Source organism: Empidonax traillii, unplaced genomic scaffold, assembly GCF_003031625.1.
Source record: "Empidonax traillii isolate 1590-97213 ecotype Southwest subspecies unplaced genomic scaffold, ASM303162v1 scaffold109:size1658292, whole genome shotgun sequence".
In the NCBI taxonomy this organism is placed as follows: Eukaryota; Metazoa; Chordata; class Aves; order Passeriformes; family Tyrannidae; genus Empidonax; species Empidonax traillii.
This window is the reverse complement of record NW_020955302.1, coordinates 1,498,481-1,513,441: the sequence shown is the minus strand read 5'-3', so window position 1 is coordinate 1,513,441 and position 14,961 is coordinate 1,498,481. Positions and strand designations below refer to the sequence as shown.

The window sequence follows — 14,961 nt, the reverse complement described above, 5'->3', positions numbered from 1 at the left end:
CCCTCTCCGGACACATGCAAAACCCACACAGATATGTTCCTGTGTAACCTGGTTTAGGTGACCCTGCCTTGGCAGAGGGGTTGGACTAGATGATCTCCAGAGGTCCCTTTCACTGCTAACAATTTTGTGATTCTCTGTGGGGTCCAGCTCTGGAGCAGGTGTGGGATGGGGGGGACCTAGATGGGACACACATGGCACAGGGCTGGGCACACATGCAGGGGCTCTGCTCTAGAACAGAGGCTCGTGCTAAGCCACCCAAGCAGGAAAGATAGGTCTTGGGCTGGTCCTGTGGGTATTGGGTAGGGCAGCCCAGGGGGGGAAGCCACTTTCCCACAGCCTGGGAACCTGGCACAGCTCAGGGCTTCCACAGAAACCTGCGATGCGAGAATTAAGCAGTGAACAGTGGGGAAGGGGGGGGCAGGCTGACCAGCCCCATTTCAGCAGGGGGACCTTGGCTGACAGTGAGTTACCAGATGCAACACATGTGAATTCAAGCAGATCTAGCCAAGCAAAGCACTGCACTCGGGTCAGTGTTCAGACACCCAGTAGGTGCATTTTATTGCAAAGAAAACAAAACCACAACCCTGTTACTTCCAGGGCCAGACACGAGTGTTTCTAAGCAATCCCAAGCAGTGGCCAGGGCTTGCAGACAGTTTAGGTCCAACAGGAATGAAGGTGTTGAGAAGAACGGCTGGGAGCCTGGCTGTCAGCTGAGATGAGCCCACGAGACTCTCATGAGCCAGCACAGATGAAGGAGCTTGTTGTCTCTGTTCCAGCTGCCCCAAACTCTCTCTGTGAAGGAGAGATGTGCTCCTGTGTGGCTGCAAAGGCAGATGGGAACAGACGAGTTGCTGACAGCAGTGGCTGCCGTGGGACCCTGCTGCAATGCTCTAAGGTCATATAGACTTGCAACAATCCATAGGATAACATACCTTCATTTCACACTGTATTATGTGCCAGAGGGATCCTTAAAGTGGTATCTTGAACTGAACCTGCATTACATACTCCACAGCACAGTTACTGGGTCACTTCTCATTGTTTCTTTCCACCATACCCACCACAAGGCAGTGTGCAGGATGCAGGGTCCTGGAACATGTTAGACTCCACATTACAGATGCTGTTCCAGACATCTGGGCAACATCTCGGAGTAATCTGTAGCTTGGCCATCCCAGACCGCATCTGGCCACCATCCCACAAACAGAGAGCCACTCTGATCTTGGCTGTACCTCCCGATGATGCCATCACTGACGTTCCCCAAGGCGTGCACTCCTCACACCAGCACCCAGTGCTCTCTCTGAAGAACCACCTTCACTTCAAGCCAGAGTTTCTGCCTTCTAGCTGTGGTCCCAAGGAGCAGAGGAGGCAAGTGGAGGACAAAGCAGGAAAATGGAGCTGTATTGAGCTGTAATGGAGACTCTGTATTGCTACCCAGGTTCTCCACACCGGTGACTCCAGAACATGTGCCATCTCACTGTTTTGCAGACATGTCCTCACACAAGCCATCTCTGACATGCCTGATGAGAGCCCCTCTGCTCATAGGCAAGTCCTGCAGCCCTTTATGAATAAAGCAGGTGACTGTCCTAGGCAAGTCACAGGAAACAAATATCCAGAGCTAAAAGAGGGTAAACTTTGGGGAGTTTATTATTTTTCGTCTCTAACTCCCAACAGCCACCAGGTGTCACTGCGATCAAACGTTTGGCAGATGGAACTATGGTGATGTCCGAGTAGGTGGCAAACAGTTTTCCAGGAATTGCTTTGTCTCCTGTATCTGCTCTGTCGCCTGGCACACCACTCTGAGAAGTCCAGCTTTAACAGTTTTTGTTAAAAAGAAGTTTAACTACATTAAGGTGATAGAAAAGCTTCCTGTTACAAATGCTAAGACAAAGTTTTTCTTCCTCCCTGTGCAGAGCTGGAAACGCAAGCACTGAACAAGAGTAAGTGGGCTACCCAGCTCTTTACAGTGCTCCCCAGCCCACAGGTCCCTGGAGATGACCCATCTCTGCAAGGCTGACAGGAGAGAGGGACAACAGTGCAATCGACTTGAAAAGATCAGCCTAGTGCAAAAACTGATACAGAGAAAAAAACAAACAGTAAAGGGATAAAAAGTATCACCAGACTAAAGTGAAATGCTATCAACCAGTAGATTTCTGGAGCTAAACTGGATCACACAGCCAGGTGCACCCTGTCAGAGACAGCAGAAAATTGTCCTCAGCCTCATGACAGCCACCCTTAGACACTCAATATCATCTGGATGCTCCAGACAGAGAAGAGAGTCTCTGGAAAACCTTCAGGCCACAAGAAGCCAGAAGAGCAAATCAGGAGAACTTGCTAACTCATCATGAGGCCCACATACCTCCTTGGTTTCTTCAAAGTTTGAAGACTCTACACCAGATCAGGAAGTGCTGAGCACAGCCAGCAGCGTTGCTTTACCACTGCCTTGTTGCTTCTCTGAATTAGGATAGTGGAGAGAAAACAGGGCAGCAAAGCAGCTCCTAGCAGTGATATGCACCAAGGAAGGGTTTTGTGGGTCAACTGATTCACATATGGGTGGCTTTACCTTTTTAATAGCCACTGGGCATTAAAAACATATTTAATGAGGATTATTGGACTTAGAAACATTTACATGGTGAAGCTGCCTAAAGGCCATGGGCATGCCAGGCCCCATTATGCTAAGTGCTATACAAACTCAAATTTTAACTCCATGCTTTAATTTACTCACCGTAACAACAATTTGCATTTCATCCTGTGAGCCCCAAAGTGCCATCACCACAGCCACTGGAGCTGTGCACAGCCCCATCAAACTCAGCAAGAGCCATAAGTGGGGGTGGCCAGAGAAGGGCCACATGTGGCTGTTCATGACATGGACTGTCCCACACTTCCAACTGCTGGGGCAGAAGGGACTCCTCTGAGCATCTCTGCAACCCTACCAAGATACAAAAGGAGCTGATGATCCACTGTCTTCTACACAACAGGGAAAGATATGGAGGCAGGCTAAAAGTACTGAAAACTGGAATCTGGATAGGAAACCAACAGTTATCACCTTTCTTGATTCCCTAATAGACTGGTATCAACGTGGTCCTCCATCAAGGTGATCTGTGATTCAGGTTGCATGCAAAGCGCTACACAAACTGAAGCAACAGACTCTTGCACCTTGACTTTAGGCACGCACACCAGGGATGAACATGCTAAAAATACCTGTACATACAGTGATAGATTTACAGGCTCGGCATCAGGCTGCACATCTGGGGCCTTTCTGTACAAAGGTTCCCTTAAAGACCGAGTGTGAAACTGCATCAGAAACTGCAAGCATGCAGATCACCATAACAGAAGTACTGTTGCCTCTGACCAAAGCAAGTCCTCAGTCCCTCGATGACAGAAGAAACAAATGTTTCAGAGTCTCAGTTTAGGCAGGGCTCAGAGAACAATTATGCATATTCACATGCCTTTTATCACATGTCTTCAGGGAGCTGGAGCCTCAAAGTTGCCGGAGGCATGCCAGAGAAATGTTCATTGGGGAGCCCTTAGATCGATTCTCATCTCATCTGGCTTACACTTGCTTAAATACCGCGATTTTAAAGATGTTACCCTGCGCAGGACATTAAACACTTCCACCCTCCCCTCAGGGCAGGATGCTGAAACGGAAACAAAAGGACCAAAAAATTACCTGTTTCTGAGTTGTAACTTCATACACTGTTTATGAAGTCTCACATAGCCTTTATATTTACCTCAAAATGACCAACTGAAAACAAACTATCCTGAAAAATAGAACTGGAGTGGAAAAGGCCTGCCAGTCTAAAACTGAGATTTAGACACGGGACACCCTGCTGATGATTTCCCAGGCTGTTGCATGGAAGAGGCATGTCAATGTCATTTTTGAGCAACTCTCCAACCTAAAGCAAATTTCCATCTAAGATGCTGCACCATGGCACCGAATTCTCTGCAATCAGTGAAGCAAGGGTAAAGTGCTCAAACTTTGCAAACTCAGCTTGGAGCTGTGGAGCTGAAAAAGAGAGTGGGGCTGTTTGTGGTACCAGGAGTGAAATAAGATGACAGCAGGGGGGATGTTTTCCCCGAATGTAAACATCAGCTCTATCTAATTAGCAGCTGAATGCCAGAGCACTACAAAACCTGTTTTCACATGTGGAATGCAAACTTAGCCCAGAACATCGACTGAATCCTGGCTCCCTTCCATCCAGAATGCACAGGTGTTACTGCACCTGCATGGACTGAATGTGATCTCAAGGTCAGGATCTGGAAAGTGAATTTACTCCCCAAATCTGGACTCTTGGTGGCAGACAGCCTCACCATCTTGCTTCTTAAGCCCAGCCACTCTCAGCCACTACAAGAGAGCTACATTTAAGTGCATTCAAAGGTGATGAAAGCATTGGTGCTACTGATAGGAACACACACACAGAGACCTACAAACCCACCCCTCCCACTTCCCTCTCTTCAGTGATCCTCCTGGCTCCAAGCCTCAGATGCAGGCTCAGGACTTCTACTGGGAAAATTTGCCCAAAGACCTGTTCCAAGGTTTTAAGAAGTTCCTGAGAAGCCACCTGATCCCGTGATCCATCAGTCAAGATAGGAGAGAAACAAGTGTATTTAAGAGGGTGGTTCCCTCCATTCTTTTTCTAAAGATGCGTGTCTTCCTCAAACACATCCACATCCTCGCTCGCCTGCTTATTGATCAGGACATCCCAGCTGTCGGGGCCATTGATGGTGTTCCCACCATTCACGCTTGGCTTCTTCTCCTGCATTTCCGACTGGCTGTCACTGGCCACATCCAAGGTGGGGTTGTCATGGCAGCCGTTCTCAACAAAGCGCAGCTCCTCGCCGTGCGACTGGAAAGGACGAGAGGAACACAAATGGAGACAAAGGAGGACAGGTCTCAGAGCTGCTGAAAAGCACAATCAGACCAGGCTACAAGGGTCACTGAGAACTTTGCAGGGTCGGTGGGAAAAGGTAAATTTGCTCCTAGCCCAGCCCTCGCAACAGAAATGAGTCCTAAGCACAGCAAGAGACAGGTTTGCATCCCTCTAGCATTCTTGCCTGAATGGACTCCCTCGCTGCCCCAGCATTGTATCCAGCTATGTCCCCTAAAAGGACAGGGGAGAACAATCTCCCTCTTAACTTTTCAATCCCCTCCTTCCCACCAGCTAAGAGTCTAGCCACCTTCTCCACCCATCCAGTGCTTACCATGTTCTTCATCTTGGGCAGGCGCCTCTGCCAGCAGTTGTATATGAGCCCCAGCACAATGATGATGGCACAGATGGAGCCAATGATCACCAGCACCACAAAGAGCTTCCCATAATCACTGCGTGTCTGGTTGGGGTGTGACTGGCAGCTTGTGGTGGTTGAGTAGTTTTGGATACCAATCTGGAAGGAAGAAAGCAGTATACTAAATGTCCTGGCCTGCAGTCAGGTGGGATCCTGTTCAGACCCTCCAGGGTCCAAGTACAGGACCACCACTGTGGGCAGAGGAACTAAAAGCCAGGGTTGGAGAGTCACAAATGTGACTAGTCTTATGTGACTAGAAGGCACATAATTAAATATAACATCATTTTCCATGAAAGCTGACATTTTGGCTAATGACAGTAGGCACAATCTTATCTTGATCGCCTGCACAGAGATCACACCTATGTGCATGACAAGGAGAGTTTCATGGAAAAAACCACTCAAGAGCTCCTAAGACAAACTAAGATCATAGAATCATGGACCACTGATGGGTACTGAGGCTTTGGTGACTACTTGGCAGAGAATGCCAAGTTTCCATTAAAACTCAGGTTCTAAGAGGGCATAGTGGTCTTTATGAGGTCTTGACAGTGGACAGCTGCCAACTGATCCTAAAAGCTTAGGAATAGCTGCCCTAGAAATGGGCCCCCCGTGGCTGTCAGCAAACAGCCCCACATCGGTCCCAGTGACTTGGCAGATTTCAAACAGGTTACGTATCGATACTAAGTATGATGGGTGTAAGAGAATATCCTCCCTCCTCCTTCCAATCTCATGTCAGCACAAGGTCAGTGCAGTGAGCAGTGTTTCATTATTGATAGAGCTGGAGAGCTGGAAGCACGTGGTGAGGCTGCTCTGGTAGGACTCAGGTTAACATCGGGCCACAGCTGCAAAGTCAGACCTTGCACCAACACAAATCCATCTTTCTGGATAGTTCTAGGTGCTGATACTTTAGTCACACAATTTCTACAGGGTTGGCTTTTTGCACTTTCTCTGGTGTAAGCCAATCAATACAGCACTGAGCACTTAATTTGCTTTGTCTGACTGCACCAGTTTCTTAGGTCAGGGAAAAAACTGAGAGCAGACAGCCAACAAGGCAGTGGCCCAACCCTGCTGCTAAAATCAGCAGAATTACTCCCAGTAGTGTAAAAAACCCAAGCAGAATCAGGCATATGTATCCTGTAAGGCTAAGGGGAAAGACCCAGAGATCATGGGACTAATTTGTCCTCTTCTCTATCTTCTTCCAAGCTGCCCAGGGTTGGAAAGGAGTATGTGAGAGCTAGAGGCAGCTGGCAAAGGAGTCTGGCATCCATCGCCTCTGGTCCTCTGCCTGCCCTTGTGTAGGCAGTTGTCTAAAGGAGTGAAATGCAGACTCTGGGATTGCAGAAGGCATGTGAACGTGTCAAGAGAAGCCAATGTATATAAAAAACAGCTGTAGGGTGAGTAAGGCCAAACTGGGGGCTCTGCAGCACTCATATTGTCACTGACAATAGTACAGAAGGGATGACACTAAGAATCCCAACAAAATGAACGTGTGAAAAGCAGTTTCACAACAAAGACAGAAAAGCTAGGAGGGAATAACCCCTACTTACTCTCTTAAAGAGAGCAGACATTTGATGGCCTGGCAACTACCAGTGAGGGGAGAAGGGAGTTTGCCAAGCGTCTGACTCATCTGTTTGCCTGCTATGGGTTCAGCACTCGGTTAGACTGAGATATGCTCCCAGTTTTCAAGTTCCTTATTTTAATTGTATAGCCAGTCTTAACAAATGGATGCAGGCAGATAGGTTCTTACCTCAGCTAAGCTCCTCTTAACGTCCCCCAGTGCCATGAGAACATCTTTTGTAGGGATAACACCTGTAAAGTAGAGGAAGAGATCAGTGCTGCTCTCAGCTCAGGTTACTCAGTCAAATGTATTCATCAGTCTGAAATCCCCAACAGGATGGAGGCAGGGGAACACATTTTTGTTCATTGGTGCTTTATGTCAAGAGGCTGAAAGAACTGAAGGACCACAGAGAAGGATACCTCCAAATATTCTCTAAATAAGTAAAAAAAATACAGGGAAAACTGATACCAAAGCCACATAGATACCTTCCCACTGCCACAGAAGCTCTCAGGATCTGTGTCTGCTCTGGGGGCAAGCAGCAACACTCAAAAAGTCATTAATGCAGGTTCATATAAGTCATATAGGCCATAATGTCAACATTGAAGGCCTCTGTCACTAAGCAGGCAACAGAAGCAGAATAGGAGAAGGACTCCCATACCAAAATGGGAATAAAGAGATGGTAAAATGTCCCACATTCACTGGCAGCTTTTGTTTCTCTGGGGATGGAGGGGATGCACTATCAGGACTACCCTAATTCAGACAAGACTTAAGAATTGATAGGTTAGGAAGTGAACCAAGAGCAGGATGTCATACCCTGCCATTGCACCCTTCCCATGGAGTACATAAGCAACTGGAGAAAGCTGACAGATGCTCAAGTGAAGGCAATCCAGGGAGAAAGCAAACTGCAGAGACAGAGCTTTGTGCAAGCAGTGAGGGGCAAGCCAGAAGGCAGATGTGAAGAAAGATTATGTCCTCAGTCCCCCACCATTCCTCAAGTCCAGAGAACAATGGGAACTGGTGGGATTGAAAGGGATTGGAAAGCAAAAGCTCCTTCCAACATGGCTGAGCACATCTATCTGGGAGCCCTTTAAATGCACCCCCCTCCATCACAGGAAGGCTCCTTCTCCCAGCACTTACCCTGTTCCCCTGCCAGTGTCATTAGCAAGTGCTTGTCGTTTTCATTGGGTTTGCTCAGAGAGATCAGCCAGCGGTCCTGCAGTCCATCCGCCTGTCTGGAGAAGGCATCCTCCACCAGCGCCAACAGCTGGGGACCCCTCTCCAACCGGAACTCCTCCTGCCATGGGAAAGGAACCTTGGTGAGCACATGACGGGAACAGGGCAGATGCAGCACTGCAGGGCTGGTAGGCACGAGATCCCACACCGGGCATGCCCAAAAGCCAGCAGTGTTAAACCTGGTGCAACAGTCCCTTGCACATCCCCAGTGCCCCAGGCTGGATCTACATACAACTCCTGATGCACCAACCCTCCTCCTTGGCTCCTGTGGCTGCCATATGTCCCACACCAAGCCCAGCTCCCCTGGCACACAGGGATCCTGAAGCAACATTAAGGTGTAAGGTAAGAAGGAAGCAGGCTCTTCCCCACAGCCAGCGCTGGGTCAGCGGGTGCCGCTCAGCCTGACATGCTCCAGCCATCCCTCAGCAGGCTCCTTTGCTGCTTTCTCACTCCTGTGTTTCTATTCTTATCTCCAGTTGCCATGCCAACCTGAAGGCCACACAGATGATTAATAAAATGGAGAGCTCTTGTTGCCATGGCAATCTGAAGCGCTCAGGGCAGGCACAGGCCTGTGCCAAAAATGGCCTAATTGGAAAAGACATCGATGACTGAGGCCTGAATCACAAGGACCTGCCAGTGCCTCTCTCATCAGGTTATGGATTTTGGTACAGGGAGGCAGGAGAAAGCAGCATCGTGATATAGCACCATGAACTGCAGCTCCCACTCATGGCCCCACTGCCAGCCTGAGGCTCTCTTTTGGAGGATGCAGAGGAAGGAGCAGCAGCTGAGGCCATGAGGCACAGAGGCAAGATGTTTCTGGTGATGGAGAAAACAGAGGTTGCAGAGCACTGATAAATTCTCCACGGTAGAGAGAAGGGAGCAGTGAAGGAGTCTGAATGCACATGAATCAAGGCAGAGATCACCTCCCAATACATGGCCAGGTACCACTGTTGGGTCAGATCCTACAGTCCTCACTTGGGCAAAATTCCTAGGTGTGTTGAGTGGGAGATGTGCCCAGAAAGAGACTGACATGATTCCCTTGCCCAGAGCCCATTGGGAAGACAGATGGCCTTCCAGCTTAACCCAGCAATACAGACATCATCCCTGCAGCAGGTAAAAGCCTTGTGCTATGAAGTGTATTAAAGCTCAAGGTCCAACCCTCTGGAAGGGGTTAAGCACTCTACTTGTCCCTTGGCTTTTCAGTGGGACTTGGTACCACACCAGATCATGGCATCAAAACATAGGAAATATGTGGGGAATCCCCCTTCGCACTAATTTAAGTTACAGTACTTGCAACACAGGTTCTTCCTCACAACCCTGGAAGCCCAAACACCACAGGGCTCAGATACAGAAAACAGAAAACAAAAGGGACAGGCAGACTGTAGGTGAGGTGCCCAAACTGAGTAAATTACCATGGGTAGGAGACAAACTGCATCAAGATCAATGGAAAGAAGAGCTTAATTCCAGCTTCATTCATGCAAAGTGATAATGGAAGGCAGGGAATGAAGTGATGCTCATGTTAAATATGTATGTCGACAAATGTCCCTTTGAATAAGGGGTAGTACAGCACAAATCATTCACTGGGAGATATGTTTTGAAACATGAAATCAAGTAGAAAAACAGTTCAGCCCTGCCTATCCCAGGGCACCGTCTTCCTTCAGCAAGGCAGAACTGAGGATTCAACAGCAAAGACATAATTTGATCAAGAGACATCTGCACATCTGCTTTTTGGTTCTCGCCCTTACAGCGGTTTAAACAACAGAAATGCAAATGACCTCCGGAAGGAAGTTACTATGTATTACAAAATTAACTTGTATTTAAAGTCCACAGAGAGGGAAGAAAGAGTGATGGGGACTAGGACATGGAGGAAACAGGGCAGCAGGACTGCTGTTTTCAAGGACTGATTTTCTGTGTTGCAGCTGTTAACTGTAGCAGAGATACTTAAAACCCTTCCAAATGGCTTGTCTAAATCAGGAGGAAAGAGAGTGACTTTTCATCTACTCTTAAAGCATTCAACCTGCTTTACTGTGTATAGAAATTTCCCCATTTCCCTTGTCCCCAGAAAGTTCACATTAAAAAAAAAAAAACAAAAAAAACAAACCAAAACGAAAACAACCAGCAACTCACCAGTAGTGGTAATAGGTAAGTGCAGTAACAAGACCAGCTGGCTCTGCCCAGAGCAGGAGCCTCAGAAAGCAGGAGTGCAGATACAGGAGGCCAGAACACAGTTCCTCGATTAAACATTTTGGTCTCAGGCTGTCAGGCTCATAATAATTTCTTAGAATTATGAAAGGCACCTTGACCCCAGGCCTTTCACAACTGGTTTTTAAGTGCCTGATAAAAGGCCCAGCAGAAGTGAACAAGCCCTTTTACCAGGGATCCACAAGGGACTCTGGGCTCATGAATTAACTGCAGCTTTATGAGGATGGATGGACCTCTGCATTGGATTAGTAGAGCATGGCTGGTTAACAGACCCAGATAACACACAAGATAAGAGAGTGGGGAGAGGAGGCCCTTAAGGAAGATTTAGTGATAGCTGCTTGGTACTTAACCATGTACACTGTAAATGGGAGTCCTTATTCCTCTGAGCCATCAGAGGATCATTACTACATAATAGAAGGAAAAGGAAGTGAAGGAAGGAGAATTGTACTTCAGTCCTGCCACATTTCCTACCACTAAGAGGTGCAGTGTTAAAAGCTCTCATGTCTCATGATAATCCAGGCACAGACTGGCACAGACTACAAGCCAGAACTTAGTAAAAAATCCAATATGGGACTGACATGTGCTAGACTTGGAGCAAAGTCATCTCTCTCCACCCACTCTTTGGAGAACAGGAATATTTCTGTCCTCCTCTCCTTCCCTTCACAGACTCTACAGGGAAGTTGAGATTTAGTGCTTTTAAAACGTTTTGTAGTGATAGCAGAGAGCAAGAGCTGGGTCTGCCTCCTCTTCTCTAAACACCATTCCTCCTGTGCCATCAAATCTCTTTGGACTGACTTACACAGTCAATGTTATCCGACATATTCAGGATGATGTAATTTTTTCCCGCAAGGTTGCTCCAGTCTTTGCAGATCACCTGGAGAGACAAGACAAAGACAGCTGAGTTCAGGTAGTGAATGCTGCTAAAAGCATTGGGCACAAAGGACAGAAGCAAGGTGCCATATCCCTCTGAAAAGCACTTCTCAAAGGATATGACTGTCCTCTAACTCTCTGTACTAAGGAGGAATCACCATTTCAGTGACAGTGCATGCAGCAGGAACAAAGTTACTATGCCACCTTGCCACAGAGCAGCTTACGTTCCACCTCTAGCTAGGAGGACTCAAGTTCTCAGTGGAAAGCTCTCTAACCTGCAGCCTTATCAGCACTTAACACAAAACCAAACAAGGAGCCTCTGTGGACCTTAAACAGGCTGGTGAGACAAGACAGCACTTTGCAGGCAGGATAGGATGCACAGAGGGGCTAAGTCACTTGTTCAGTCTCCTGAGTACCATTGGACAGAAAGCAAAATTAAAAGCTTTGCTTGGTACTTTCTCACCAGTCAGCTCTGCTACATTATCTTCTCTTAACCAGCTGCCAGTTCGCTGGATTCGGGAACTGCAGTTCACCACACCCCTCCTCTCCCACAGGCTCTCCCAGACCAACGTCCTCACAGGTCACTGTACTCTGCTCCACCTGCTCTGCATCTGGTCCCTGCAGGCAGCAGCAGCAAAAATAGCACTTTCTTCTCACTCCCTTTCCAGAAATCCTTGGGGCCATTTTTGTCCTGACACTTCCAATAATGCAGGCTGAGGAAACAAGGAGCTTTCTCTGCTGTGCATGCCCCAGAGGGAAGGTGTTCTGCTTCTGTTTGTTGGAAGCAGGATTTTGTGTAGCTGGGAAGATATGAGGGGGCAGGGTTTTCACCAAGGATGATGGATATCCTTAAGAAGTGCTGTGAAAAACTCTCCCTGAAAGTTCGCTCACCTGGCTCAGTGAACAGACAAAACTCCTTCCACCAGTCAGATTTAAGGATGGGGGTTAAACACCCCCACAAGAGGGAAGCATCCAAGTACCTCCACTGCAACCTCCCACCCACTCCCTCTTCCCAGTGCTACCTGTGCCGAGTCCCAGGGCAGCTCTGTTGGCAGCATGGCCATGCGGGCATCCCCAGCCTGTGGTGACAAGCTCCTCTCTGCTGCCACAGTCTCAGTGACTGACTCAGTGTCATTCCAAATGGGATCCAGCACAGGCTCATCAGCTCTGTCCCACGGAGACATAGAAGTGGGATGCTGCTCACTCCCAGAATGAGTTTGGGTGCCTGGGGAGCTGCTTCCAGGAGAGGGTGTCCCCACAGGCATTTCCACTGTCTGCTCCATCTCAGTCAACGTCGTGGGCTCCAGCATCTCCCACCCCACCGTGGGCTCTGAGACCTCCTCTCTGGCTGAATTTTCTTCCATACCAGCTTCCACTGTGGTCTCTGCAAGCTCTGCTCCTGTGGTACTCACAGTAAGCTCTGAATCTGCTCCCCCAACAGCCCAAGTGTCCTCAGTTGTCACCTCAAAAAGTTCTTCTGAAACACTGGGAGATCTTGCACCAACAGTAGTAGAAAAAATAGAGGACACAGAAGAAGGTAGAAGACCTGGTCCCATGCTGCTCCCAAGGTCTAAGCCTGGAGAAACAGAGTCCTCTTCTTGCCCTCCTATGGCTGCCTCAGTCACAATACCTGTCCTGGCGGAGGCTGTGGAAAACAGAAGGGAGAAGGAGTCCTCCTGGTCCACTGGTTCAGAAGACGTAACTTCTGGCCCGGAGGTCTGGAGGCTCTCCACTCCTCCTCTTGAGTGGTCTATAGGGAGCAGCCCCTCCTCTTCCTCTAGCGTGGAGAAAGGTGTGTGCAAGTCAGGCTCAACAAACTCTGCAGGTGGCTGGACAGTGGCTGTTTCCCAGTTATCCACCTGTGTCCCATTCCGTTTCAGCAATGCCTTCTGAGACGTAGCAGGAAAGCTGTAATCTAGGAAAAGATCCAAAAGACTTCACATCACATCCAAAGCAGCTAAGAACTCTGAAAGGCAGAGAGCTGGCCCTATTATAGGTGTCCAGACAGAGATGGGGTCAAGTGGCAGAGACCCTCTAAGAGCAGGTAGAGAATAAAAAGAGTTTTGACACCTGGCATCTTTAAGTTGAGGTTATGAGTGTTAGGAATTGGGCTGGGACCCAGAGATTTGTTTCACATGGGATTCAGAAAGATAAGGGGTGCTAGCAGCAGTCAGGCACAAGCTAAATGGGAAATACTAGAGAAGAGAAACAAAAGCACAGCAAACCAAACCCTCCTCCCTGGCACACCCAAGTAATACCACCAAAACCTGAATCAACTTGGGCATCTTTGAAATGCAGAATTTTAGTTTGTACAGCACTTCATAGCAGAAAAGTCATCTCACAAATATCTTCATTATGAGACTCCCGTGTCAATAAGGAACAGTTTTGTTTTGCTACAGCAGTCAAATCTATCTCCCCTCCCTCCAGCTTCAGCCCCTGGTTGTTCTGTGGCTCTGACCATGAATGCATTTTTTGTTGCTAGACAAATGTAGATGCTGAAGAGGAAGATGCATGTCACAAATGTAAGCTCAGGGCAGGCAGGAGTTTCTTCTGGAGGCCAGCAAGGACATGGTACCCCAGGATAAGAAAAGTATCTGTAAGATCAGACATGTTTAGCTCAGAGTGGCAGGCACAAATCCAGCAGGCATAAATCAACCTTCATCTTTCTTGAGAAATTGCCCATACCCACGGAGCTCCATTTCAGGAGTTTGCATCCCAATTAACTCCCTTTCTCCCCAAGACAAGCACAGCACATTCTCAGAGAAAGGGAAGGAAGACGATCCCTTCACAGCCAGAAATGAGCCCCCTGCTCCCTCTATGGTTATTAAGTGACTGTCTGAAATCCCCAAGGCTCCAGTCTCCTCTCCTGCCTGCCAAAGCAGATGCTCCACTGAGCACAGTGGGCAGCAGCTGTCTGGATGCCTTACAGAGATCTGCACAAAAAAACTCCATGCAGCCCTGACTCCAATCCACCACTTGCTGCTGCCAGAGCGGGTGCGAGCTCCCAGGCAGAGAGGGCCATGTCATCAAACACACCCATTGCCTTGGATATTCCTGGGGAATCAGGACTGCCCATGCTACCCCTGCATGCTCTTTCTCACCTGTCCTGAGTGGAGAACACACTGTTCCATCCACCCCAAAACAGGAGGTGCAAAGATGCTCCTATTTAGCTGGAAAGCAGCTTCCCTAACCTACAGCTCGTTCCCTACATGCTGTCAGCAGCTTCTTTCTGATATTGGCCAAAGATGAGCATGATCCAGCTGCTGACCTTCAGAGCCACAGTGCTGGGACTGTCTCCCACTTCTGTCTGTGAAGAGACCACTGAGATTTACTGACACTGCAGGCTGAAGCCAGGTTGTTTTGCTGCTGTGTTTCACTAGAGAGCATCATCGTGACTGAGGCCCTACACAAGGACCCTGAGGATTAAAAGATTTTTGCTACCCAACAGCCTTCCTGATGCTCCCCCAGAGGCCATGGAGGCTGCAAATAGCAATCAGCAGCAGCACAGACAAAAACAACTCCATCTCTCCTCCACTGTCTGGCACTGGTCTTCCCCAAGGCCCACACCCACAGGTACACACACCAGTGTCTGCAGACACAGTCACTGCCTTGCTAGGTGGATGGTGGGTAATAGCAGCAACAGCCACAGACCATGGGATTGAGGACATTTGGATGGGACACTCATGTCCAAGGGCTCTGCCACTCCTCCTGCTGCAGGGATACTCAGGGTTTGCACCAAAAACCCCAGCAAGAACCCTGCCTGCCCTGACATGCTGTGGGTGAAAAATGAGGGTTTCGCCCCTTGAAACAAGGCCCTGTCAGAT

At 48.5% G+C, this 14,961-nt stretch overlaps 1 protein-coding gene across 2 annotated transcripts in view; it reads right to left on the bottom strand.

Annotated features, from left to right (window-relative positions):
- Positions 1–527: 527 nt before the first annotated feature.
- The window catches only part of PODXL2 (podocalyxin like 2), a 32,372-nt gene continuing 17,938 nt past the window's right edge, over positions 528–14,961 (bottom strand). For both annotated transcript variants that reach the window (XM_027882696.1, XM_027882695.1), the window contains 6 exons: positions 12,160–13,052; positions 11,067–11,141; positions 7,970–8,126; positions 7,022–7,083; positions 5,197–5,376; positions 528–4,841 (listed from right to left, as the gene is read on the bottom strand). In XM_027882696.1, the coding sequence (XP_027738497.1) occupies positions 4,632–4,841; positions 5,197–5,376; positions 7,022–7,083; positions 7,970–8,126; positions 11,067–11,141; positions 12,160–13,052 (1,577 nt within the window). In that variant the 3' untranslated portion in view covers positions 528–4,631. The remainder of the gene's footprint in view (positions 4,842–5,196; positions 5,377–7,021; positions 7,084–7,969; positions 8,127–11,066; positions 11,142–12,159; positions 13,053–14,961) is intronic.